The sequence below is a fragment of the Chrysochloris asiatica genome, unplaced genomic scaffold, assembly GCF_000296735.1.
Source record: "Chrysochloris asiatica unplaced genomic scaffold, ChrAsi1.0 scaffold00046, whole genome shotgun sequence".
NCBI lineage: Eukaryota > Metazoa > Chordata > Mammalia > Afrosoricida > Chrysochloridae > Chrysochloris > Chrysochloris asiatica.
Genome location: NW_006408564.1, coordinates 7,036,748 through 7,061,720, shown reverse-complemented (window position 1 = coordinate 7,061,720; position 24,973 = coordinate 7,036,748). Strand labels below are relative to the sequence as shown.

General features: G+C 36.1%; 1 protein-coding gene across 1 annotated transcript in view; it reads left to right on the top strand.

The window, feature by feature from the left end:
• DNAH12 (dynein, axonemal, heavy chain 12) overlaps positions 1–24,973 on the top strand; it is a 397,890-nt gene that overhangs the window by 43,216 nt on the left and 329,701 nt on the right. The window contains exons 5-16 of the mRNA XM_006862120.1: positions 523–595; positions 2,392–2,550; positions 2,774–2,969; positions 4,947–5,135; positions 5,715–5,871; positions 6,708–6,799; positions 14,467–14,645; positions 19,574–19,709; positions 22,178–22,303; positions 23,251–23,385; positions 23,724–23,917; positions 24,441–24,684. Coding sequence (XP_006862182.1) covers positions 523–595; positions 2,392–2,550; positions 2,774–2,969; positions 4,947–5,135; positions 5,715–5,871; positions 6,708–6,799; positions 14,467–14,645; positions 19,574–19,709; positions 22,178–22,303; positions 23,251–23,385; positions 23,724–23,917; positions 24,441–24,684 — 1,880 coding nt within the window. The remainder of the gene's footprint in view (positions 1–522; positions 596–2,391; positions 2,551–2,773; positions 2,970–4,946; positions 5,136–5,714; positions 5,872–6,707; positions 6,800–14,466; positions 14,646–19,573; positions 19,710–22,177; positions 22,304–23,250; positions 23,386–23,723; positions 23,918–24,440; positions 24,685–24,973) is intronic.

The window sequence follows — 24,973 nt, the reverse complement described above, 5'->3', positions numbered from 1 at the left end:
ACTATGTGTTGTTAGATATGATTTTTATTTTAAGATTTTCTCTTAAGCTGTAATCTAGTGATATGTTTTGTAATTTAAGGGCACTATTTATACTGTTGTATACTTATTAGTTTGTAGATTTTTTTATTTTTCTGATTTGTCTTTATAGTTGTAGCTATACAACTATATTTACAGGATTATAAAAAACAAAAAACAAAACAAAACTAGTGCACTAGGGAGATTTATTAGGGGTTTAACCTTTTCACTTTTTATTTGAATACATTTTCTTAGATATACTAGTGACCTTTGAGTACACATAATACTACAAACAGAACTTAATAAAGCTTTATTGTATTTGAATTCACCCCTAAAGTAAGTCAAATGTTTCCATGAGTTTAATTTCATTTCAAATAAAAGATTTTTTTCTTATATTCATTTGAATGTATAGTAAGCTATACCATCCAATATCAGAAGTCAGATCCTTTGATATAAATAAGCTTTCCAAGAATTTTCAGTAAGTATGTATTCATTTGTGTGTTTTAGTACGCAGTGTTCTTGTGAAACCTTCAGTTAAATGGCTTGAAGATGAAGCAGGTCCTTTGCCTGAATCCCCTATGTGAGTAAATGTTTTGAATATAGTATTTCATGTAATGTTTTTTTGTTTTTTTTAAAGCGGTGTTTTATTGCATTTTCTGCAAAAGTTTATGTACCAAAACCAGGTTTCTACTTGACACCTTCTATACAAACTGTTCAGTGACATTAATTACATTTGCCACAGTCTGACAGCATTCTCTTTAATTGAGTTCTGGTGGTTCTATTTTCAATATTTTCATCTCTGTATGGTGTTCTTTTTTGCTTTGAAGTCTCATATAGATATTTTTTTCTTTTCTTTTTTTTTTTACTGGAACACCATACTCCTGGGCAATATCTGCTATTTTGTGTACCAACCTGTTATTTTGCTCAAAGATGACTGCAGTGTACAGTTTGTGTTCAAGTTTAAAGCCCATCTCAGGATGGTAGTCTCAGGGAGATCTTGAGTTGCAACTGATAATAAAAGTCTGGAATTTTTAAGAATTTTTAAATTCTGTTCTGTGTTTCTCTTCCATTCTATGTTGAGAAAACTTACTAAAACCAAAATCTACACCCAACCCATAAAAGTCTCTTTACAAAAATAGAAGAGAAAGAAAAGTTTTATTCTTGAATAAGCATAAAACTGGACACGATATATTACAGTAACCTACTACAGAGATTGTGAAGATAGAAAGAAATCCTAACCATTGTAATGATAAGGGGGTACAATGATAACTCATATTTTAAAGATAATTAAAAATTTTCCATTCCTTCTGATCTGGAGATTGGGCTGCACTGAGTTCATGTTAATCTCCTTCCTGGAAAAAAATTACACTTACTCACTTTTTCAAAAGACAAAGAATTGACAAGTTCTCTAAAGTGAATTCTAAAGAAAGCAGTGGAGGAACTCCTTCACCTCTGCACTAGGGAGATTTACTCATTTATTTCCCATTTGTACTAGTCCTGACATCTATCAGGAGCTATGTATTGTGGCCCTAATTAGAACAGTAAGTAGTGGTAGCTGGGTCCCATCTAGTTCTAGATTTAGGGTAGATGAGGACATGGCTCATGTAGGCTATTAGTCTTGTAGATAGACTAGTTTCTTCTGTGAGATTTTGGTTTCCTGTTTTCTCTTTTTGTCCTGATGTGTAGAGACTAATAGTTATATCTTAGATGGCTGCAAACTTTTAGGCCTCCAGATGCTGTACACCTGCCTAGGATGAACATGAATTTAATGTGCTAACTGACTGGGTTGTTCCATGAAACTAAGGTCCTAAGCCTTCATGTAGTTTTTGGTAACAGACTGACAATAAACTGACCTTATGCTCAAGTGAAATACTGGGGAAGTCAAATGTGTTTTTAATATATCTGAAAAAAGCAGCTGCACGCTGGTCCCCAAAGGTATCCTCTATACTTTGCTGTTTACATAAGCAGGGGAACCTTTATGAATGTCTAGCTCTCCTTGGTCTTTAGTAAACCTTTGTATGGCAGACAGATTTCTCTAACACTTCTTCCAGTCCTAATGACTGCTTTCTTTAAGTTCAGCCCAGGATAACTGAGCCAGAACACTGTGGAAGCTAGCAAACAAGGACCTCACACCCGTCTCCATGTGCTGGTGTTACTCACAACTTATCATTGTTATCTGTTAGGAGAATGTGCTTTTGAGATCTTTATGTGTTTGTTTTTTAATTAACTATTTATCTCCCTTGGCTACCATTGCTGTCATCTTCCCCTCCTTTTAGTCCCCACTTTTCTCACTTTATTACATGTCATAAGCATTATATCTAAGCACTCAGAGTTTATTGTTTTATTCCTGTTTGACATAATATTTTGCTTTTTCAGAGGCCTGGATTATTCTAATCCATGGCGTTCTAACTACGTACAAGCTAGAAATCAAATGTTATCTAATTTGCATATTGTTCACCCAACCATGAAAATATTACTGGAACTTGGTTATTCAATGTTTGCCAATACAGTTTTGCTGGATTTAACAGGAATTAGGTAAAGACTCTATATTTATTAATTTTCATTTAGTATTTGAATGCTTCTGATTGAGACTTTATATTTTTGATGGTACAATTTAAAACATTTAGATTGATAAATTTTTAAAATATTTCTTTAGATTTTACAATAAAAAAATTGTCTTTTACTTGTTTCAGCAATTGTGTATAAAGACCAAAACTTACAATGTGCTCTGAGTCGTTTTTCTTTTCCTCATAATTAGAGCTAAAGGTCCAATTGATTGTGAATCAATGAAAAATGATCTATCAATACAAACTAAAAAGGCAGAAGAGAAGATAATGAATACATGGTATCCTAAGGTTATAAGTCTTTTTACTAAAAAGGAGGCATTAGAAGGCATTCACCCTGACAAAGTGGATGCTTTTTATAGCTGTGTTTCCACACTTATGTCAAATCAGGTAAATGAGTTTTATTTACCTTACAGTACAATATTATTAAAATTAGCTGAGTATTTTGAAATGCATTTAAAAATATTTTTACTAGAAGTTTAGCAGAATGTGTTATTATTATAATGGCTTATGCTAAAAGACTATATTTGCTATTTATAATTTTATTGGAATATGTCAGTGAAAGACTATTAACCATATGATTTAATTTATTATGAAATTCCAAGTTGATTGATTTTCATTTGTGCTCAGTAAATCTACAACTGGTTCATATCTTCATAGTCTTGGTTCAAAACATTATTGATCATCTTTAAATGGCAAACAGAAAGACAATTTTAAAATTATGCTATTATATTTGTTGTCTCCTTGAATATTTTACCATTATAGATATATAATTCTAGAAAAAGAGTTCTGAATAGAAACTTTCCCATTTGGTAAATAATGCTGTGAGGTGTGGAACCACTTTGCAGTATACAAGTTAGCCTTTGGTCCTGGTTCCTGCAGAATAAACCACACCTAAGGCTAATGAGTACGAGTTAACCAGATCAAGAGGGACCATCGGGGGTCTAAATCTAAGAAGTGATCTTATCATCACCATATATTGAAACCAGTTAAGGCCTTGGTCTCAGTGGTGCTTCATGGGTGATAAGAGTGAACATCTGCACTTGGAAGAATAATTGGATCCCTTGAGGACATGAAAATTCTGCACTGAGACCCCTATGTGTATGTATACCTATTCCTGCTAGATTAAAGATAGTCCTTTCCCTGGATTTTGTGAGTCATTCCAATGGATTATTGGACCTGGGTGAATGGCAGTGGAAGGGCTGTGTGTAACAGCAGGGCTCTGAACTGACCAGGGAAAGGAAGCTGAGATTTCCACAAGATGCAGTTAGCATATAGAGTGGGATTTATTATTCACCCCACATTTGGTGTCAGAAGTGAGTGGTCTCAGCCTCCTTGGACTAGTTTGGTAAAATTAGTGATAAGGATGGGAGTCATTTGAGTGGTCTTGATTTCTCAAGTTCCAGAGAGACACTGAATTTTGCAATGCACATTAAAAAGGAGACTATACCTATGTATGTATGTGTTGGAGTCCTTGTTTGGCAATGTGGGTTAGTGCGCTGGACTGCCAAGTCAGTTTGAATCACAAGATTGACGGTTCAAGTTCGCCAGTAGCTCCTTGGAAACCTTATACAGGGTTGCTATGGGTTAGAATCGACTTGTCAGCATGTAACAACAACACCATGTATGTATTAAATATCTAGTATGTAACATTATAAGTATATTTGGTTTTCCTTCTAAGAGAACTATGATCATTTGATAAGAAGTAAAAAGACAAAAAGTAATATTTATATTTGTCTGCTCATTTAAATTTCTAGTAGCTGGTCCTGTATACAATACATTATTCATACTTAGTAACTCATTGTACATATTTCAGATTCTAGTGGATTCACCATCACATAATGATGGCTAGAAAACGGACTCTCCAGAATTAAAAAAATAAAAAACCTTGATATTCCCACCATGGTGGATTTCAAGCTTCTAAGAGTTTAATGATTGGTTCTCAAAGTTCTTGAATATTTAACAATTGTTTCTTGTAACACAAGGACCAACCTCCTGACTCTGCTTCCCCTAACTCTGTGTCTCAGGTGTCAGACCTATACCACTTTAGTCTTTACCATGTTGTCTGGTCTTCTGCAACATTTTCTGTGCCCAAGGACAGAATTACTAATGAATATATAAAATTCTGAGTTGTCATTTTAAGATTGTTGATGACCTATAGAAAATTAAAGTTTTAATGTAATCTTATATTTGCTGTTCTATTCATATGCATTATTCTATTCTCTGATTAGGAATTTATTTTGCTAAATGAAAATAATTTTCAGGACTAAACTGGTTGATGAGATGATTTGATTACAGACACTAGTTCATTAGTTAGAGGTTGGATTTGGAATATCCAAAATAACTAAAATTTCTGAAATCATACAGTTAAAGGATCTCTTAAGGAGAACCGTAGAAGGATTTGTAAAACTCTTTGACCCAAAAGACCAAAAAGGATTGCCAATATTTAAGATGGAATTGACTTTTGATGATGAGAAAATGGAATTTTATCCTACCTTTCAAGATTTGGAAGATGTTATTTTGGGTTTAGTAGAACGAATAGCAGAAGCTCTGCAGGTATGTATCATATTTTCCCATTGGTTTTTAAAATATGGGTCTTTTTCAAAATTTAAAATCATTTGAATTTCATACTTTTAAGTGTCTAAAAAGTGTATTTAAGTAACTAAAATGTTATAACCCTTAGTTTTGTTCTCTCCTCCGGTTTATTTTAAGTTAGAAAGCATCTTTCAGTATCCTGACTGGAGATTATATTTGACTTCTTAGGAATTTTACTGTAATTGTGAATTGATATTTTTGTGCATATCTCATCTCTCCTTCTGGGTAGTGAGCTACTTGAGGACAAGCTCCAAGTCATGTTTGTTCTTTTTAGTGTTTCTTTAGTATAATCACTTTTGTATTGTAGGCACTGGATTAATTAATTAATGTTGTAGGTACCGTTGATGGTAAAATAACTCAGCTTAAGTTTTATGTATTAAACTATAAACTACATAACTCAAAATCATTGTTTTGCATCAACTTATCTTTTCTGGGGCAATGAAATCTGAAATTAATGTTTTAAAAATATAGTAGAATATCTTTATTTAGACCAACTGCACAGATACTTACTTCATAAATTGTCACTTTTATTTACATTAGAATATCCAGACGGTACCTTCTTGGCTAGCAGGAGCTTCAACTCCTGCAACACTTGACACAGAACTTCCTGAACACGTGATACATTGGGCTGTTGATAAGCTGAAGGTGGCAGTGCGTCAGAACTTAGAAGGTCCAAGACAACATTATGAGTCATATGGTATATATGATTTTTTTTTCAGCTATAAAAAAGTGGCTTTTTATTTTTATTAGAATTTGGTCAGATGTTTGGCTGTTTAGGGCTGCTATGAAAAAGCAGGGAAAAACAGAAATGAGCATACATCTGGATTCTGGCAGAGTTGAGAATCAAAACTAAAAAAAAATTCAATTATTTTGTTAGATCCAAAGGCTGAAAATTAAAAAGGAGCAACATGATAAAGCAAAGAGTAAAAGGGAGAGATATATGGATAAAGAGGTAGCTAAATCAAGGGTAAAAGCAAGGTAATTTCTCAAAATAGCTTTGAAAAACCTGAAATTCTGTTAGTTCATAAAGTCATCAAAGGCACCCCAATAGTGCAGTGTGTTAAACATTGGACTACTAACAGTAAAATCTGTGGTTCAAACCCATAAGCTGCTTTAAGTCAGAAGATGAGATGCTCTACTCCTGTAAAGATTTATAATCTCTGAAATGGAATTGACTTGACTGTAGTAAGTTTGCTTTTTGGTTTTGAATAGTCTCTTCAAATGTGTGTGGGATCAGAATAGATTAGTTATTATTTGGTATCCTGTTAACCCCAGGACCTTTTTATTAACTGATATAGTTGTGTCTTTTCTGATCCATACTCGTCTACTACCTTTATTTTAAAAGTCTGTGTTCAACCTGGTTTGCTTGTTAAATGTTTGTTTTTATCCTTTGAAATAAAGTAATCTATGTGTTAGTACTTTATTACTAATATTTAGTGACTGGGCTACCTCATTCCATGACTACGTAAAAGTAGCCACTTTACGGTTTTGAAAAGATATTATTGACATATTAATTATATTATTAATTTTTAGTTCAAAAATATAATTGGCTCCTTGATGGGATCGCTAATGAAATGGTAGAAGCTTTTCAGGCAGAAGATCATACTTTTGATGAATACACACAGGTAAATATGAATCTGGTTAAAAAATTTTCCACTGTGGTAAATATATATGTAACAAAATGTTTGCCACTTCAACATTCTTCATGCATGAGATTCAGTGACATTAATTGTGTTTATCATGTAATTCAACCATCACCATTATCTATTTCCAGAGTTTTGTTTTTTAATCGCCCATTACAGAAGCTCAGTGTCACCTAAGCAATGAGTCCCATTTTCCCTTTCCTACCACCTACCCTGGTAACCACTAGCCAACTTTGGTCTCTATGCACTTGTCTACTCTAGATATTTCATATAAATGGAATCATACAATACTTTTCCTTTTGTGACTAACTTTTTTTTTTTTTTTTAAGAGTTTTTGAAAGCTCTGAGTTTTGTTTTGTTTTTTTAATTTAAGATTTTTATTGTGGATTGAGTGACAATTTACAGGGCATATTATCAGTTTTACATTCCACAAATCATACACCTTGTTTCATTACAATGATTATAATCCCCTCCATGTACCCTCAGTTAACAGTATTTCTCTCTATCCACTTTAGCTTTTTGAAAACAAACAAACAAACAAAACCACTTAGGCATATATAATAATTTATGTCTCCAAAGGGCACATTCTGCAAGTCTGCCTCCTGGCCACCAGCTCTTAGTCCCTCTCTTCTTAGTCCGTGAATCTATAGTCCTCAGCCCCTCCCATCTCCATGCCCCCATCTCTGCCTCCATCTCTGGCACTGCTGCTTCTCGGGATAAATGTTCTTATCCTGCTTGTGTGCTTCTCTCTTGATGGTCCTAGGGTCCTCTGTTTCTGGACTGTAAGATTAACCACTCCCCTGTTTTTGTTACAAAACTTCTACCTTTACAGTTGTGACAGTCGCAATTAGTCATGATAACAATTATTCACTATTGAATCTTACAAATCTTATCCCCATCTCTTTTCACCAGACCCATCTAGACGAGATGACAACTATTCAATGGGACTCTTTCTTACCCCCCATACTCTTAAACTAAACTCCCTCTTGAAATTTTGTTAGCCAATCACTTTGTGCCTTTATTTCCCCCTCATTTTAGGTAGCCAATGTCTTAGTTGCCAGTCCCTATCTACCCTGTGTACAGAGGGGATAGTGTTGATACTTGGTGTGAAGACTCTTTCCCTCTCTGTTGGTATTTAGAGTAACTACCACTTTGAGTAAGGAGCTCTGGTAGTGTAGTGGTTACGAATTGGGCTGCAAACCGCAAGGTCAGCAGTTCGAAACTACCAGCTGTTCCGCGTGAGAAAGATTAGGCTTTCTGCTCCCGTAAAGATTTACAGCCTTGGAAACCCTGTACAGGGTTGCTATGTGTCGGAACCGACTTCACGGTACATAACCACCACCACCTCCGCTCTGAATATAGGTCAGGTTCATCAGATTGAAGCAATTTACCCTTCTTTCCTTTATCCAAAAAATAAATAAAGAAAAAATTTTTAAATTCAAACTTCCTCTAGTCAAGTTCTGATTATTGAGACATAGAGACTAGGTCAAAAGGGTACTATAAACAAGTTTGGGTGTTCTTGTGCATCTCCCCTCACTTCATATCAGTTGGATGCTTCACTCTCAGCTCTAGCCCTCTGTGGCTAAGTCCTTGTCCATGGCCTCAAGTGTCATCAGGTGTCACCATACTTTGGACCAACCAGCCCTTCCTCTTATCTCTTTCATCTCCAGGTCAATGGGATTCAATGGACTGGGGTTGAACTCAGCCCATTTCTTCATTGATGCCTTTCTACCTCTTCCACTCACCAGTAGACCAGTGTGGTCGCCAGCAAGCCTACATGCCTGCTCATGTGTTCCCTTTGAGTTTCAGTCTTAGAGGGAAGTTTGTCCTGAAGGCACTTGATTGCTAGCCTTGATGTCTTTCTGGTGAACAGCTTGCTTATTCTAGTAGTAGCCAGCCATGCTGCCATTTTTGTTTTGGGTTTTTCCTGATGATCTTTCTTTGAAGATGTATCTTCTGTCACTGTAGCTGTTCTAGTGTGCTTGTCCTTTTTAGTGGGAATGTCCTACCTCATAAGGTTCTGGATGGGACTCAGGATTCCACCCTAGTCCATATTCTGTGAAGGCTTTGCATGAGGCCTATTTCACTGGGCAGGTTGTAGAACCCCTTTTAGGTATTCCAATCAATTATAGGCTGAAGGCGGGCTTACAGTTTTCTCTAATCATGTTTCCCAACATTCCTTTCTATCCCACTCAAGTGTCTATTTTACTATAGTAGGCAAGGGAAACTAATATTCATAAGGCAGTCAAGGATTTTAGTATTATTTACCCTCTTCAAGCAATACCTAGATCCCTGCATCCCAGAGCCCTATTGTTCCAAGGTTGAATATGCATCACGATTTACTTCTGTCTCACTAGGCCATGCAAACCTGTCTCAGTGTTCCCTTATCTATCATGTTCTTCTGCCTCCTCCCCCCTTCTTGTATTGTCCTCCCCAACACCCAAACTAAACCCCCCACCCCAACCCCATTGTGGTTATCTTATATTCTATTAGTTCTATCCTCTATTGAAGACCGTCTATTTTATCCTGTAATCTACCTGACCTTCCCACCACCTGAATCTCTTTTCATCTGTGTTTACCTTCTTTCACATTGTAATTGTTTTGGTGATAGACTGACCTCCCAGATCCTCTGTTCTTATAATTTTATTCTGTTCTTGACTCTTCCATTTGTCGACTGAGGTCAGGGTGATGCTGCCATATACGTCATTCTGTAGTTGTTTTGTGTTCTTGTTGGTTCTCAGTCCACAGAACTTCCTTTAGGATATTTTTCATAGCAGGGTTGGCTTTGGCAAAATCCCTTAGCTTCTGTTTATCCTGTGGCCTTTTGGTTTTAAGTGGAAACTGTCTCTTTAAATTTCGAGGAGATCTGTGTGCATGCCTAGTAGAACCCTCCGAAGGTGGGGCTGGGGTGTCCACTAGCTCAGGCACCCCTATAGTCACCAGACTGGAGGTGCGCAGACAGCAAGGGACCAATGAACAGAGACCAAAAGAAAAGAATGCCCACACCTTTATCTCCATGGTTCTGTCAGGCATCCGTGGCTGCTCTGATCTTTCCCCGACTTGGTCTCACCCAAGATGGCGGCCCCTGGAGCAGCTGAGTGTTTTGAATTAGAAAGTAATGGATTTCTTGCTTCTGCTACAAATTCCCCTAGCTGTAAGCCTTCCAATCTTCTAAATATTCTTTTATATGTGGTTCAGAGCTCTGGGACCATCCCCTGAGCCTACTTGGTCCTGTATTCTGTGTTGTTGCTGACGGAGCTCCTTTAGTACACTTCCACCCGATCTGCCATCTTGTTTGTTCTTTCGTGACTTACTTTTTTATTCTGAGTACTTTAAAAAAAAATGTTTTATTGTGAATTATGTGATAGTTTACATGGGAGAACATTAGCTTTACATTCATCCTGTTGTATATCGTTTCATTGCCATGGTTACAGTCCCCTTCATGCATCATCAACCAACCAAAGGGTATACCTTGCAAGCCTGCCCCCTGGTCATCAGCATACAGCCCCTCTCCCTCTCTGGGTCTAGAGTCCCCAGCCGCTCCATCTCTCCACGCCATTTTTACTTTTTCCATCTCTGGAATCACTGCTTCTCTCGGTAGGGTCCTGCACTCTGCTCTTCTCCCTTGATGGTCCCAGTGACCTCTGCTTCTAGACTGCAAAGTATTCACAGTACTTTTAACCATGGAATTCGTATACTCTGATCTGAGGTTTTGGAAAGATAATTCTGGCAGCAGTGTTGGGGGGTGGGCGGGGAAAGCAATTGAATGGGAAAAGAATACTACCTCCTCATGAACCTTGTTTTTAATCTTGGTTAAAACTAGGTTTCTGTTTCTTTATCTTATGTCTTTCTGTGATGGTGATGGTGATTATGTGCTGTGGAATCAGTTCCAATACATAGTGACCTTGTATAGGGTTTCTAAGACTGTAAATTTTTATGGTAGCAGTAAGCCTCATCTTTCTCCAGAGAAACAGTTGGTAGATTGCAACACCTGACTTTGCAGTTAGCAGCCCAACTCGTATTTTTAATGCACAATTTGTTATTTTATTATTCTACCATTTTATTAAAAAAAGTTTAAACACACAGAGAAACTGAAAGGATTTTACAAAACACACCACCTAGATCTAACATCTTACTGTATTTGCTTAATTGCATATTTATCCCTTAATTCATCCCTCTATTCATCCATTGTTGTTGTTGTTAAATGCTGTTGAGTTGGTTTCAACTCATAGTGACTCTAGATAGGGTTTCTGAGGAGCAGATGGTGGGTTTGAATTGCCGACCTTGTGGTTCACAGTTCACTTCTGATCTTGCAGTGCCACACCAGAAATCCATTCATTTATTTTAATCACTAACTCATTTCCAGAATAACTGACTTTAAAACACCACTTTACTAAGTTTTAGTTTACATTGTAGTTAAATGAGTTTTGACAAATTTATCTACTCATGTTACCATCACCATAGTCAAGATAAAGAACCATCTTATCAGCTATGAAAGTTTCTCTGTGCCACATTCCAGTCAGTTTTCCCCAGCTCATGCAACCACTGACTTGCTTTCTGTTCATATATATTAGTTTTCTTTTCCAGAATTTCATAAAAATTGAAACTCTTGGGTCTGATTTATTTCATTAGTATAACATTAAAAATTTTTAATTTATGTCACATGCATCAATGGAACGGTAATTAAAATGCTCAAGTGCTAACCAAAAAGGTCTGTCCTTCTAACCCATGAGCTGCTCAGTGGGAAAAAGATGTGGCAGTGTGCTTCCATAAATATTTACAGCCTTGGAAAACCTACAGGACAGTTCCACTCTGTTTTAAGGGTCACTAAAAGATTGAAGTTGTCAAGGACTTTATTCTTCTTGGATCAACTATCAACACTCATGGTAGCAGCAGTCAAGAAATCAAGTGATGTATTGCATTAAGCAAATCTGCTGCACAAGACCTTTTTAAAGTTTTGAACTGCAAAGATGTCAGCTTGAAGACTAAGGTGCACCTCACCCAAGCCATGGTATTTTCAATAACCTCATATGCATGTGAAAGTTGGACAGTAAATTAGGAAGACTATGGAAGAATTGATGCATAACAGAACAAAACACTACCTGATTTTGTGCCAATTTCACAATCAATACTGTGCTTTAGTCCATTGCCAACCTATCTTGTGGCTTTTCCTTTTCTTTGCTGACCCTTCACTTGACCAAGTATGGGGTCCTTTTCCAGGGACTGGTCCCTACTGATAATATATCCAAAATATGAGAGATGAAGTCTCACCTTCCAGGCTTCTAAGAAGCATTCTGACTACTTCTTCACATATAGATTTGTTAGTTTGTTTGTTTGGCAGTCCATGGTACTTTCAGTATTCTCCTCCAATACCATAGTTCAAATGCATCAATTCTTTTATGGTCTTCTTTATTCATTGTCCAACTTTCACATGCACATGAGGTTTTTGAAAATATCATGACGGGTCAGGTGCATTTTAGTCCTTAAACTGGCATCTTTGCTTTTCAACACTTTAAAGGTCTTGTGCAAGAAATTTGCCAAATGCAGTACGTTGTTTGATTTCTTAACTGCTGCTTCCATTTGTATTGATGGTTGATCCAAGCAAAATATAGTCTTTGACAACTTCAATCTTTTCTCCATTTATTTTGATGCTATTTATTGGTCCAGTGGTGAGGATTTTTGTTTTCTTTATATTGAAGTGCAACCCATACTGAAAGCTGTGTTCTTTGATCTTCATCAGTTAGTATTTGCAGTCCTCTTTACACTTCCAGCAAGCGAGGTTATATCATTTGCATATTATAGATCGTTAATTACTTTTCCTCCAAATGTGATGGCATGTTCTTCTTCGTATATTCCAGCTTCTCATATTATATGTTCAGCATACAGATTGTATAAGTAGGGTGAAAAAATACAACCCTGGTGCACACTTTTCTTAGTTTTAAACCTTTCAGTGTTGTTCCTTTGTTCTGTTCAAATGACTGCTTCTCGGTCCTATGTACAGGTTCCTCCTGAGCACAATTAAGTGTTCCAAAATACGCATTCTCTGCAGTGTTGTCCATAGCTTTTCATGATCCACATAATTGAAAGCCTTTGTGTAGTCAATAAAGTACAGGTAAATATCTTTCTGGTATTTTCTGCTTTCAGCCAAGATTCATCTTATATTAGCAGTGATATCCCTTGTTCCACATCACCTTCTGAATCCAGCTTTTACTTGCATGTGATATTAATGATATTGTCAGATGATTTCTGCATTCTGTTAAGTCACTGCTCTTTGGAATTGGCACAAATATGAATCTCTTCGTATCAGTTGGCCATATAGCTGCCTCCCAAATTTCTTGGCGTAGATAAATAAGTACTTCCAATGCTGCATTGGTTTGTTGAAAGATTTCAATTTGTAGTGCATGAATTCCTAGAAACTTATTCTTTGCTTATAGGTCCTGGGTCTCACCACACTTTGGACCAATCAGCCCTTCCTCTTCTCTCTCATTTCCAGGTTAATGGGAGTTTATGGACCGTGGTTGAACTCAGCCCATTTCTTCATTGCTATCTATCTCCCTCTTCCACTCACCAGTAGACCAATGTGGTCATTAGCAAGCTTACATGTCTGCTCATGTGTTCCCTTTGAGTTTCTGCCTTAGAGGAGGGTTTGTCCTGAAGGACCTGATTGCTTGCCTTGATGGCTTCCCGGTGAACAGTTTGCTTATTCTTGTAGTAGCTTTTTTTGGGGGGGGGATGGGGGTTTGTGGATGATATTTCTTTGAAGATGTATCTTCTGTTGTTTTAGCCATTCCAGGCTTCTAATACAGTCTTGGAATGAATTGTTTGCTATGAAGATTTTAATCCCAATCCACCAAATATTAAAGACTTGGAAAAAAACAAGTGACCTTGTGCTCATACAGGGAAATGAAAGTAAGGTCTTGGAAGAATGAAGAATATGGAAGAATGAAAGGAATGGAACATTTTGGTGGAGGGTGTAAACAGGGTAGAGAGAGAAAGGTAGACAGAGGCAATATTAAAGGTATATTGTACAATGAAGCCACAGTTGCTCAAAGTAGGTAGGTACGTTTCATTTTCACAAAACGCAGAACATTTTGTCACATTTTTTTTCAGGCTATTTTAAAGATCACCTTACTGTCTAACTCTTTGGTTATGGAACAACACACTTTGTTTCTCTCCTTCTGAATGACTTTGACCCAAACCACAAGGTTCTTTACACTATTTTCCTGAAGATTGAATTAGAATCCTTTGTGAGGCATCAATAATGACACAATCAAATATTTGTCAGGAATACAATTTGTCACATGATATAGATTTGTTCCTAAACAGAAAGAAATGAGTTAACTTTAGGGATAGTTCATTGTTACTCTTGGGGGAAATTTCATTTCTTGAAATCTTCAGAGTTTAGTGCTATAATGGTACTTAATTAGAGATTTACTGACAATTTGGGAAATTCCTTATTGAAAGGTTAAATTGGGGAAAAAAGACTAAGTATCAAAAGGAAAATTTTTGGTAACTTGACAAAAAGAAACAGTTTTGCATATTATACTCTTAAGAATTTTACCATAACAAAGTACTATAAAATAGCCAATGAATTAAAAAATTCTAAGTATATTTAAAATTTTTTAATGTGTTTCATTTGTTTCTTTAAGTTTATAGGAACATTTTTAAATCTTGCCTCAGAAATGATGCTTTTGCCACAGTGGGTTCATTTTCCTATGGTGCGTTTGGATTGTGATGATTTAAAGACAGGTCTGATAAATAAAGCAAAAGCCTTTGCCAACATACTGTTAAATGATATAGCTTCAAAACATAGAAAAGAAAACGAAAGGTAAGTAGAATGAACTGCCACATTCAGAATTATAGGACTAAAAATATTTTGCTTATAATAACTTTTGTTTAAGAAAACCAGATTAAAATATTATACTTGAAAACTTTTCTTCCATCTTTACTTACTCAGGAAATAATCTTGCAGTCCCTGTGGGGTGGGATTTTTTTGTTTTGATACTGTTTAAGACTAATTTTAAGGAAAGCCAAGATTTAAAAAGAAAGAAAGGGAAGTTATGCAGGTTGCATGATAATGGGAAGACCAGAGACTTTCTGTGATATTGGGAAGATCTGGGATGATTCCAGATGCCAGTATTTATTTGTTGTGGGGCTTAGTTTTGTTTTGTTTTTTCATCATCTGCAAAATGGAGACAGTAATACCCGCTTTGTAGGATATTATAATTTAATTCATGAGCTGCTCACCACTAGATGAGTATGTTGTATAGATGTGCTTATTTGTCCCATACTACGTTTTGTTTTGTTTGAATACATTTTGAATTTATTTTCAAAATTTAAAAACTGGGAGATTTCACACACACACACATGCGCAGCTACACACACACACACAAATCTGAAGTTCTTAATTTTCTTGAAAGAACATGAGGGCTTACATTGGGTCCATATTGGGTCTTCAACAATAAGTGGAGCCAATTAGCAGCTTCTTCCTTTAGACAAAAGATCATCCAGTGCTTAATCAATTCACTGTCCAAACTCATCTTACTTATTTGTTACCTGTCTGACCTTCTAAAGGAAGCTGAGTTTTCAACTTCTGTAAGGATTAAAAGTAATATATAGGGTCCTGGTGTGAATAAGCACTGTTGTGGACAGCTAGCCTCAAGATTGGTAGTTCAAACCCATAAGCTACTCCTCATAAACCCGATACTGGGTCGCTTCGAGTTGAAACTGACTTGACGGCGCTTAGCAACAACATGTGTAGCACCTAGTACAGTGCCTGGAATGTGATACTAAATAAATATAGCTATTATGTTTGTTTTCCCAGAAGCAATGGAAGAAAATATGTGCTTTCAAATGAAAGAGACCTGAATTTGAATCCTGACTCTCTCATTAACTAGTTCCATGACCTTGTGAAAGTTACTTAATTTCCCCCAGTTACCTGATAAACCAATTGTAAAAAATAGTAACTCTGTGTCAGGACTAATATCAGAATCACAAATAAGCATTTGTAATGCATCTAGCTCCATGCCTGGTATAGAATAGGTGCTCAGTAAAGGAGCTATAATTTCATTAAGTGTTTTCTAAATGACTAAACAAAATCTATGACTGTCAGAAGGTATATATCAGGCATCCTTTATATAAATGCATGATATGATATCAAAGATAGTGAATTATCAGATACGATTTTTTTGAGGGTTTAACTGTCAGTGCTGCATTGGTAATGATGTTGATGTTGTTGTTAAGTGCTGTCTAATTGATTCAGACTCATAGCAACCTTTGTATTGTTCCCAAGGAGCAGCTGGCGGGGTCAAACCTCCAACCTTGCAGCTAATAGTCCAGTGGTTTCTTACAACACCACACCAGGAATCCCTGATAATGAATGGTGGTGGTGGAGGTGATGAACCATGGAGTTGGCTCTGACTCATTGCAACCCTGCATAGGATTTCTGAGGCTGTAAGTCTTTATGGAAGCAGAAAGCCTCATGTTTCTCCTGCAGAATGGTTGATAAGGTTTGAACTGCTGACCTTGAGGTTAGCAGCCCAACTTCTAACCACTACGTTACCAGAGCTCCTTATGGTAATGATAGTTAATTCAAAAATGATTTATATTAATATGACATGGGTTTAAAAATATATATCTATTTTTGAAGTATCTGATTTTTCGGGAAATTATTATTACTTCGAAGCCCATAATATCAAAGTAGCTGGAAAGTTGCCCGTTCCACCTTTTTTACACTTTAATTTTTTCATGTTTAAATTTCGTTTTTGAGGTGAGTAGCATCAAAAGGAAGAAATGTGTACCACTAGGCTAAGTACAAGATTATCGAAGAGCAGTACTCTTACTTTACAGTTTGGTTTAGCATTTGCCTAGGTCACCTTGTTCTCATTTTGTTTCCTGTTTCTTGTTGTTCTGTTTCTCCCCTAAGAAATCAGATTCTGTTCCATCAAGGAAAAAGCACTCCTACAAGGACCACATGTCTTTGCATTATCTACATAATGCATCCTCCTTATGTTTTTCCTTTTTTCAATATAAGTTTTTATTATGAATTGAGTGATAGTTTACATGGGAGAGCATCAGCTTCAGATTCATCCTATCGTATTTCGTTTCATTGCAATGATTAACAGTCCCCTCCATGCACCATCATTCAACAGCATTTGCTTCCTCTATTTGTTTGTTTGGTTTTTTTTTTGTTTTTTTTTTTTATATACACCAAAGCACTCAGCAATATATAACCATTCAAGCAACCAAAGGGTACACCCTGTACGCCAGCCCCCTGGCCACCAGAACACAGCCTCTCTCCCTCCTTGAGTCTAGAGTCCCTAGATGCTCCATCTTTCCCTGTCATCGTCTCTGCCTCCATGTCTGGCGTCATTGCTTCTCTGGATAGGGTCCCGCACTTCTGCTCTTCTCCCTTGATGATCCCAGGATCCTCCACTCCTGAGCTACAAGATAACTGCCCCCTTCCTTTTGTTACAAAACATCTTATCTTTACATTTGCAACATGCACAAAAAGTCCTGATAGCGGTTAGTCACTATTGAACCATGAGAGTCTTATCCCTATCTCCTTTCACCAGTTCCATCTAGACAGGTTGGAAGCCACTCACTGGAGATTCTACCTTCCTCCGCACCCTCTGAAACTAAGTTCCCTCTTGAAAACTTGTAAGCCAGTCACTTCATGCCTTTGTTGCCCCCTCCTCCCATTTTAGGTAGCCAGTGTCTAAGTTGCATATCTTTGTCAACTCTATGTACCAAGAGGGTGGGAACGATCCTTGCTATAAAGATTCGTCCCCTCTTTTAAGCTACTGTATCCATAAGTATAGGTCAAGTTCATCCTATGTTTTGATAATCAAGAATTCACTATAAAACCCTACATGATCTAACTCCTGCTTACCTCTCCAACTTCATTTTATGTCCTTTCCCTTGTCTTCATATGGCTGCATTGCCTTTCCTAGAACTTACTATTACTTGTTGCTACCTTTTGCTGTTTTGTTTGTTTGTTTTTCTTTCATAGGATGTTCCTTTCCTGATGTTTCCTTGACTCCTTTTTTCCTTTTCTCACTTTTAATTATCACCTCCCCAGAGAGACATTACCTGGTTACTTCCTTTATATAAAATAATGACCCTTTCTTCATATCCTATCATTCTTTATTCCTTTATCTAGCTTTGTTTTTCTTCATAGCACTTACTACTTAGTCCTGTATTGTTTATCTGTGTTTTTCTGTCTCTCCTACACTTGTGTATGAACTGCAGTAAGTTGGTCTTATTTGCTGTGGTATCTCCATTGAATAGAGCTCAACTATTTATTAAATAAATGAATAAGTATAATTATTGACATAATATAAATGAAATTCCTGCATGAACTATATTTTGTTTTTAAATGACTTACCTCAGTTCTCCCTTGATTTTGCATAGGATTTTCTGATATTTTTGGTGATAGAATGGCATTAGAGATATTGCAAAGCTTAGGAAAATTTTCTATGAAATATACCTTTAGTTGAATAATGAATGGCTATAAGTTATGTGTCTAGGTTTATACTTACATGCATAGGATATTCTAAGAGAATGGTAGATTCAAAAAAATACCAAGAAGGGTTTGATCTTTTCACTTATATAGTCATTTTTCATAAGAGGCAGTAATAATAATAATAATAAATACTAACTGAGCTAATGATTATATTAGTAATTATGTTGTTGTTGCTGATTGCAATCGAGTTTGTTCTGACTTATAGTGACCCTGTTTAGGGTTTCCAAGGAGTGGCTGGTGAGATTGAACTGCTGACTATGTGATTAGTAGCTCGGTTCTTGTATACTGCACCATTGTTGTTGTTAAGTGCCGTTGAGTTGGTTCCAACTCATAGTGACCTGGAATAGGGTTTCCAGGGAGCACTATGTTGTTGTTGGTAAGTGCCATTGGGTTGATTCCAACTCATAGCAAGTCTGTTATAGGGTTTCCAAGGAACAACTGGTGAGCTTAAAATGCTGACCTTGTGGTTCAAACTGATCTTGCAGTTCAAAGCATTAACCTGCAACATGACACCATGACTCCAAGGAGCACTATGGTTACTAGTAAATAAGAACATGCTATGTGCAAGGCTCTGTACTTTCATTATTACATTGCAACAATCCAGCAATATAAATGTTAATGGCTTCATTTTACAAATGAAGAAACTGGACTTCAGAGTTTTGCCTAAGCTAAGCAAAGCTGCAGCAGGATTTAGATTTATGGCTGCCTGATCCAAAGTATACGGAGACCTGGTGGTGCAGTGGGTTAGGCACTCAGCTGCTAACCAGAAGATCGTGGTTTGGACCTACAAGTCATTCCTTGGAAGAAATATGTGGCAGTCTGCTTTTGTAAAGATTTACAACCTTGGAAATCCAATGGGTAGTTTTAGTCTGGATCATTCTGAGTCCGAATCAACTTGACAGCAGTGGGTTTGGTTTGGTTTTGGATCTAAAGTATGCTCTATCACACAATGCTATTTTGACTATTTAAGAGGATCAAAGGGTTCACTAGGAAACATTAAATATGCCATAATTTCACAATAAAATATTCATTTAATTTACAGCTTTTAAAGATGTGTGATGTTTCCTGTGTTAACATCAGATAAGTTAAACTTAACTATTTTAGGATATTTTAATGGATTAACCAATTTTTTTAGGATATCACAATTTCTTTTTTTATAATAATAAACAGATTTATTTGTTATGATATAACATCAATTGCCATAGCTGTAATAAAACAGAATATTATTTCAGTATTTGCAGTGAATTTGAAGCAATCAGAGAGCATGCATTGAAAGTCCCTGATACAACAGAAGAGATGATGGAAATGATAACTTTTGTAGAAAATGCCCGAACGTGTGGAATTCAAGAGTTGATTTTACGGATTAAGGTAAGAATACTCATCTATATATACATATAACAGTCCTGGTGTGGCACTGTAGGATAAGTACTAGACTGCTTACCACAAGGTTTGTGATTCAAAACCTCCCTCCAGCTGCTCCTAGGAAACCCTGTACAGGGTTGCTATGAGTTGAAACTGTCTTGATGGCACTTAACAACAACAGTATCTTGCCTGCTGCTTCCGTGAGTGTTGATAGTTGATCCAAGAAGAATGAAATCCTTGACAACTTCAATCTTTTCTCTGTTGATAAGAATGTTGTTTACTGGTCCAGTGGTGAGGATTTTTGTTTTCTTTACATTGAGATGTAATTCATACCCAAGGTTGTGCTTTTTGATTTTCATCAGTAAATGTTTTAAGTCCTCTTCACTTTCAGCAAGCAAGGTTATATCATCTGCATATCGCAGGTTGTAAATGAGTCTTCCTCCAGTCCTGATGCCACATTTTTCTTCATATAACCCAGCTTCTTGGATTATTTGCTCACCATACAGGTTGAATAAGTATGGTGAAAGAATACAACCCTTTCGTACACCTTTCTTAATTTTAAAGCATTCAGTGTTCCCATGTTCTGTTGGAACAACTGCCTCTTGGTCCAGGTACAGATTCCTCATGAGCACAGTTAAGTGTTCCAGAATACTCATACTTTGCAATAAGTGTATATAGAAGGTTGTATATATATGTTGTTGGTATTAAGTACCATCGAGTCAGTTCCAATTCATAGTGACTCCAAGGAGAGGTTGGTGAGTTTGAACTGCTGACCTTGTGGCTCAAACCAACCTTGAGGTCCAGTGCTTTATCCCACAGTGCCACATCAGGACTCTCTCTCTCTGTATGTAGGTATGCATGCATGTATGTGTGTGTGTGTATTTGTTGTTGTTGTTATGTGCCGTGGAGTCGGTTCCGACTCATAGCGACCCTATACAGGGTTTCCAAGGCTGTAAATCTTTACGGGAGCAGAAAGCCTCATCTTTCTCCTGCGGGACAGCTGGTAGTTTCGAACTGCTGACCTTGCAGCTCGCAGCCCGATCCGTAACCACTACGCTACCAGAGCTTCCTATTTCATATATATATAATTAAAGCAAACAAATCCAAAAGCTTAAATTAGCCTTTGAATCTGTATTTCAGTCCTTAAAAATTCTATAACTGTAGATTGATCAGTGAAATCTATAGCCTACACACTGCTATCAAGCAGATTCCAACTCATAACCACCCTATGTAGGTTTTTTTTTTATGGGAGTGGAGTGGTTGGTGGGTTTGAACTGCTGGACGTTCTGGTTAACAGCCCAATGCCTAAGCGACAGGGCCGCTAGGGGTCCTTGTTATTAAGTGTAGTTGAGTTTGTTCTGACTCATAGTGACCGTATATAGAGAAGTGGATAGTGGGTTTGAACCAACAATCATGCAATTAGCAGTCCATGCTTATCCTGTAGCTCCACACTAGGACTCCTTAGTAAATGCTATGTTGTTGTTAAGTGCTGTCGATTTTGTTCCAACTCATAGGGACCCTGTATAGGACTTCTAGGAGTCCTGGTGTGATGCTGCAGGTCAATGTGCTGGACTGTAAGGTCGGTTTCAACCATAAGGTCAGTGATTCAACCTCACTAGCTGCTCCCTTGGAAAACCAATACAGGGTCGCTGTGAGTCAGAAGTGACACTACAGCACTTAACAATAACAACAACAATAGGACTTCTGAGGAGTACCTGGTGGATTTGAATAGCTTAACTTTGCACTTAGCAGTCCAGTGCTTCCACAATTCCACACCTGGGGTGTGTGTGAAAATATCCAACTTTCATATCATATATTTCTTTTGTTTTGGAAGGTTTTTTCCTTTTGCCATTCACTCCCAAACTTTATCTGGTCTACTCACTGTCTGCTGAATGAGCAGAAAAGGTGGTAATGTTACTGAAGATGTATAGCAAAACAAAAGTTGTCAAAATCTGTGCCCCCAAAGATTAAAAAACAAATAAAAACATAAGTAGAAAGCTTAAAGGATTGCAGAACAAATGCTGTGCATTTGATCACCTTCTTTAGTCACAGAGGAGAAAGATCAAGAATACTATTATGCTTACTGCAATAGAAAACTAAAAAAAAAAAAAAAAGTCCCCCTATGTAAGTATACATTTTTATAGTATGAAGCTTCATATTACAAAAATGCATATTTCTTATATGGGAAAGTGCTGTTGAGTTGGTTCTGACTCATAGCAACCTTCTACAGGGTTTCCAAGAAGCATCTGGTAGATTTGAATGCCAATCTTTCTTTTGCTTATCCTACAGTACCACACCAGGACTCCAAATATATAATATAGCTTTTAAAACATCCATTTGATTTTGTTGTATCATATAAATATGAGTTAATAATCTGAGTCAAATTGAAATTTGAAGAATTAGAAACTGTTTCTTTTTTTCATAAAACCTTAGACTTTCAATATAGTGTATTATATCTTGAATTTCTTTTGTAGGAATCCGAACGCCGAATGAGTTACTTTTTAGATGTTTTTCTATTTCCTCCAGAAGACTTGGCTTTAAATGCAGCTGTCCTACTGTGGCCTGGAAAAATTAATCCTATTTTTGATGAAAATGATGAGGTAAATTTGTTTTTCTGTATGCATTCTTCTGTTCTGACACTTTTTAGCACAGTGTTCATATTTAATTGTCATAAGTACTTGTCATCTACTTTAAAAAAGTAAGTATGTGTTAGTATGAGATTGAAACTAAGGACAGGCAGTTAGGTCCTCACTCACAGGGCCTGGCAAGTAGTGAGACTGGCATTAGAGAAGTGAGAACTATTATATTAACAAAATAACAGTAAGTTTTGTGCTAAATGCTCTTCATTTATTAAACCATTTAATACCCGCAATAATCCCAAGTATTAATCTTCATCCCAATGTATAGATGAGGAAAACAAGACACTGAGGAGTTAAATTGTGATACTTGCTCAGTATCAAAGAGATATGAAGTAGCAGAGTTAAGATTTCATATTAGAGTTCATATTTTGAGAAGGTCCTAACATAAACCAGCTCATCAGAAATTGGGAAGTGATGTGGTAACATAATGAAAATAATGGGCTTCCGTCAGATAGAGTTAGCTGTATGCTAATCCAAAACTCAGCTTTTACTGTTTTGTGGCTTGGGCATGCCTCGGACCTCTATAAGCATCAATTTCTTCATCTCTAAAATGAGAATAATAATAATACTTATAATAATGAAGTTAGATGTTTAATTATTCTTGACACATAATATATGATAGATAAATAAATGGCAGCTTTTAGTATTTTCCTAGAATCTGTTGAATAGTTAAAAGTTCTCATTAATAACTAAAAATTGTGAAAGTAATTTTGGAGATCTAGGAAAAATTTCTTGAGTGGTTTATTATTTCACTTTTATATCAGTCATTAAAAACATTGTTTTAGTTTTTGTTTCCATTTTTACTTCTCTGATGGTATTTGTTACTATATGAAGCATTCAGATTTCTGTTTTTATAACCCTGTCTTATTAATAAAATAATAAATGAGACTAAATTATCTTTTAAAAAGCTCATTGAGTCTGCTAAACATAAAAAAGAGAATGAACTAATAGCCAAGAGAGAGAAACTGATTTTGGAATTAGAAAAAGAATCACGCCGCATGGAAGAATTTACCGAATTTGCAGAGCTGGAACGCATGCACCAGGTCTGGTAAATATGTACGGTAGTACTTATAGTAGGTCTATAGGTTTAATACAGGGCATATTTAAATAACTTAAAAATATGGAGTAAAATATCTTATGATGGCAAGCAAGGGCCTGACATTTACTTGGTATTGTCTATGTGATTTTTTGTGTGTGACTTAGTTTTCTGTTTGTTAAGTAGACATAACTTTACCTTTTGTTCTCTATGTTGCGTAATGTTGTAAAATTAATATTCAAAGTTGCTATGTAAGTTCAAGGGCATAGCTCATCATTATCCTATAATCTTACTTTTATAACATTACTTGAATATTTCTTGAGATAAAAATCTGTTTTCTTTCAGTATGTGGCAGATGTTAGGCAACTGCAAAAACGTATTCAGGAATCTGAGGAAGCAGTTCAGTTTATTAATAAAGAAGAGGAGCTTTTCAAGTGGGAGTTGACAAAATATCCTGAACTGGATAAACTGAAAGTTAACATTGAGCCTTATCAGAAGTTTTTTAGTTTTGTTTTGAAGTGGCAACGAACAGAAAAACGGTAATTTCCATTTCTTGTGATGCAATAAAAATTAAGCAAATAATGTTAAAGGATTATAAATTGAATTTATTTTCTTAGGTGTTCGAAATAGTACTTAATCTACTTAGTTTAAAGTGAACTAAATATGGGCAAAGCATCAAGTGCTGCTAAAGTGCCACCTAACTTTACTCATGTATTATTGGAAGTCTCATTCTTTTTTTGTTTCCAGAACCAATTAACTTTTGTGCAATTAATGAATTTATTTGACTATTGTTTACACCCAAGGTTAGAAATGTGGAGTCAAATTTGCATTTTGTTTGGATAACTTTAGTCTCCCATTTGCAAATCTGATACATATTAGCTCCCTCAGCGTAGCTGAAATGATGGTTTTAGTTCTGTCTCTGTACCATCAGTTTTACTTTTAGGACTGAGAAAAACTAACTGCTCTTGCCCTCAGTTGTTTTTTACCTAAAAGTTCCATAAGATCCCTTCAAATTTCAAAAGTCTCTGAGCTCAGTGCCATTTAAAAAACCTCTCATTTCAGGTGGATGGATGGAGGTTTTTTGGACCTCAATGGGGAAAGCATGGAAGCTGATGTAGATGAGTTTTCCCGAGAAATTTTTAAGACACTGAAATTTTTCCAAACAAAACAAAAGAAGGAATTGCAAGAAAGAAAAAAGGCAGCAAAAAGACGATCTTTGGTAGAAGAGAAAACTGAAGAAGAACCCAAAGACAATCCTACTATTACTATGTGCTCTGCAGTAATGGAACAAATAAAAACCTTTAAGGTATGAAAATTTGACATTTGAATATTATAAATGTATTTTCAACTTTGTAATGAGGTCATAACTATTTTCAGAATACATATAATTTAAACGTATATGTACTTTTTTGTATCTGCAAAACACTTAGATAGAAAAGGATTTTTGAGTCCAGAGAAATTGTTGATCCACAGACTCTTTTTTTTTTTTTTAAAGCTTTTATTGTGAATTGAGTGATAGTTTATATGGGAGAACATTGGTTTAACACTCAACCAATTGTATATTGTTTTATTGCAATGATTGTTGTTGTTGTTGT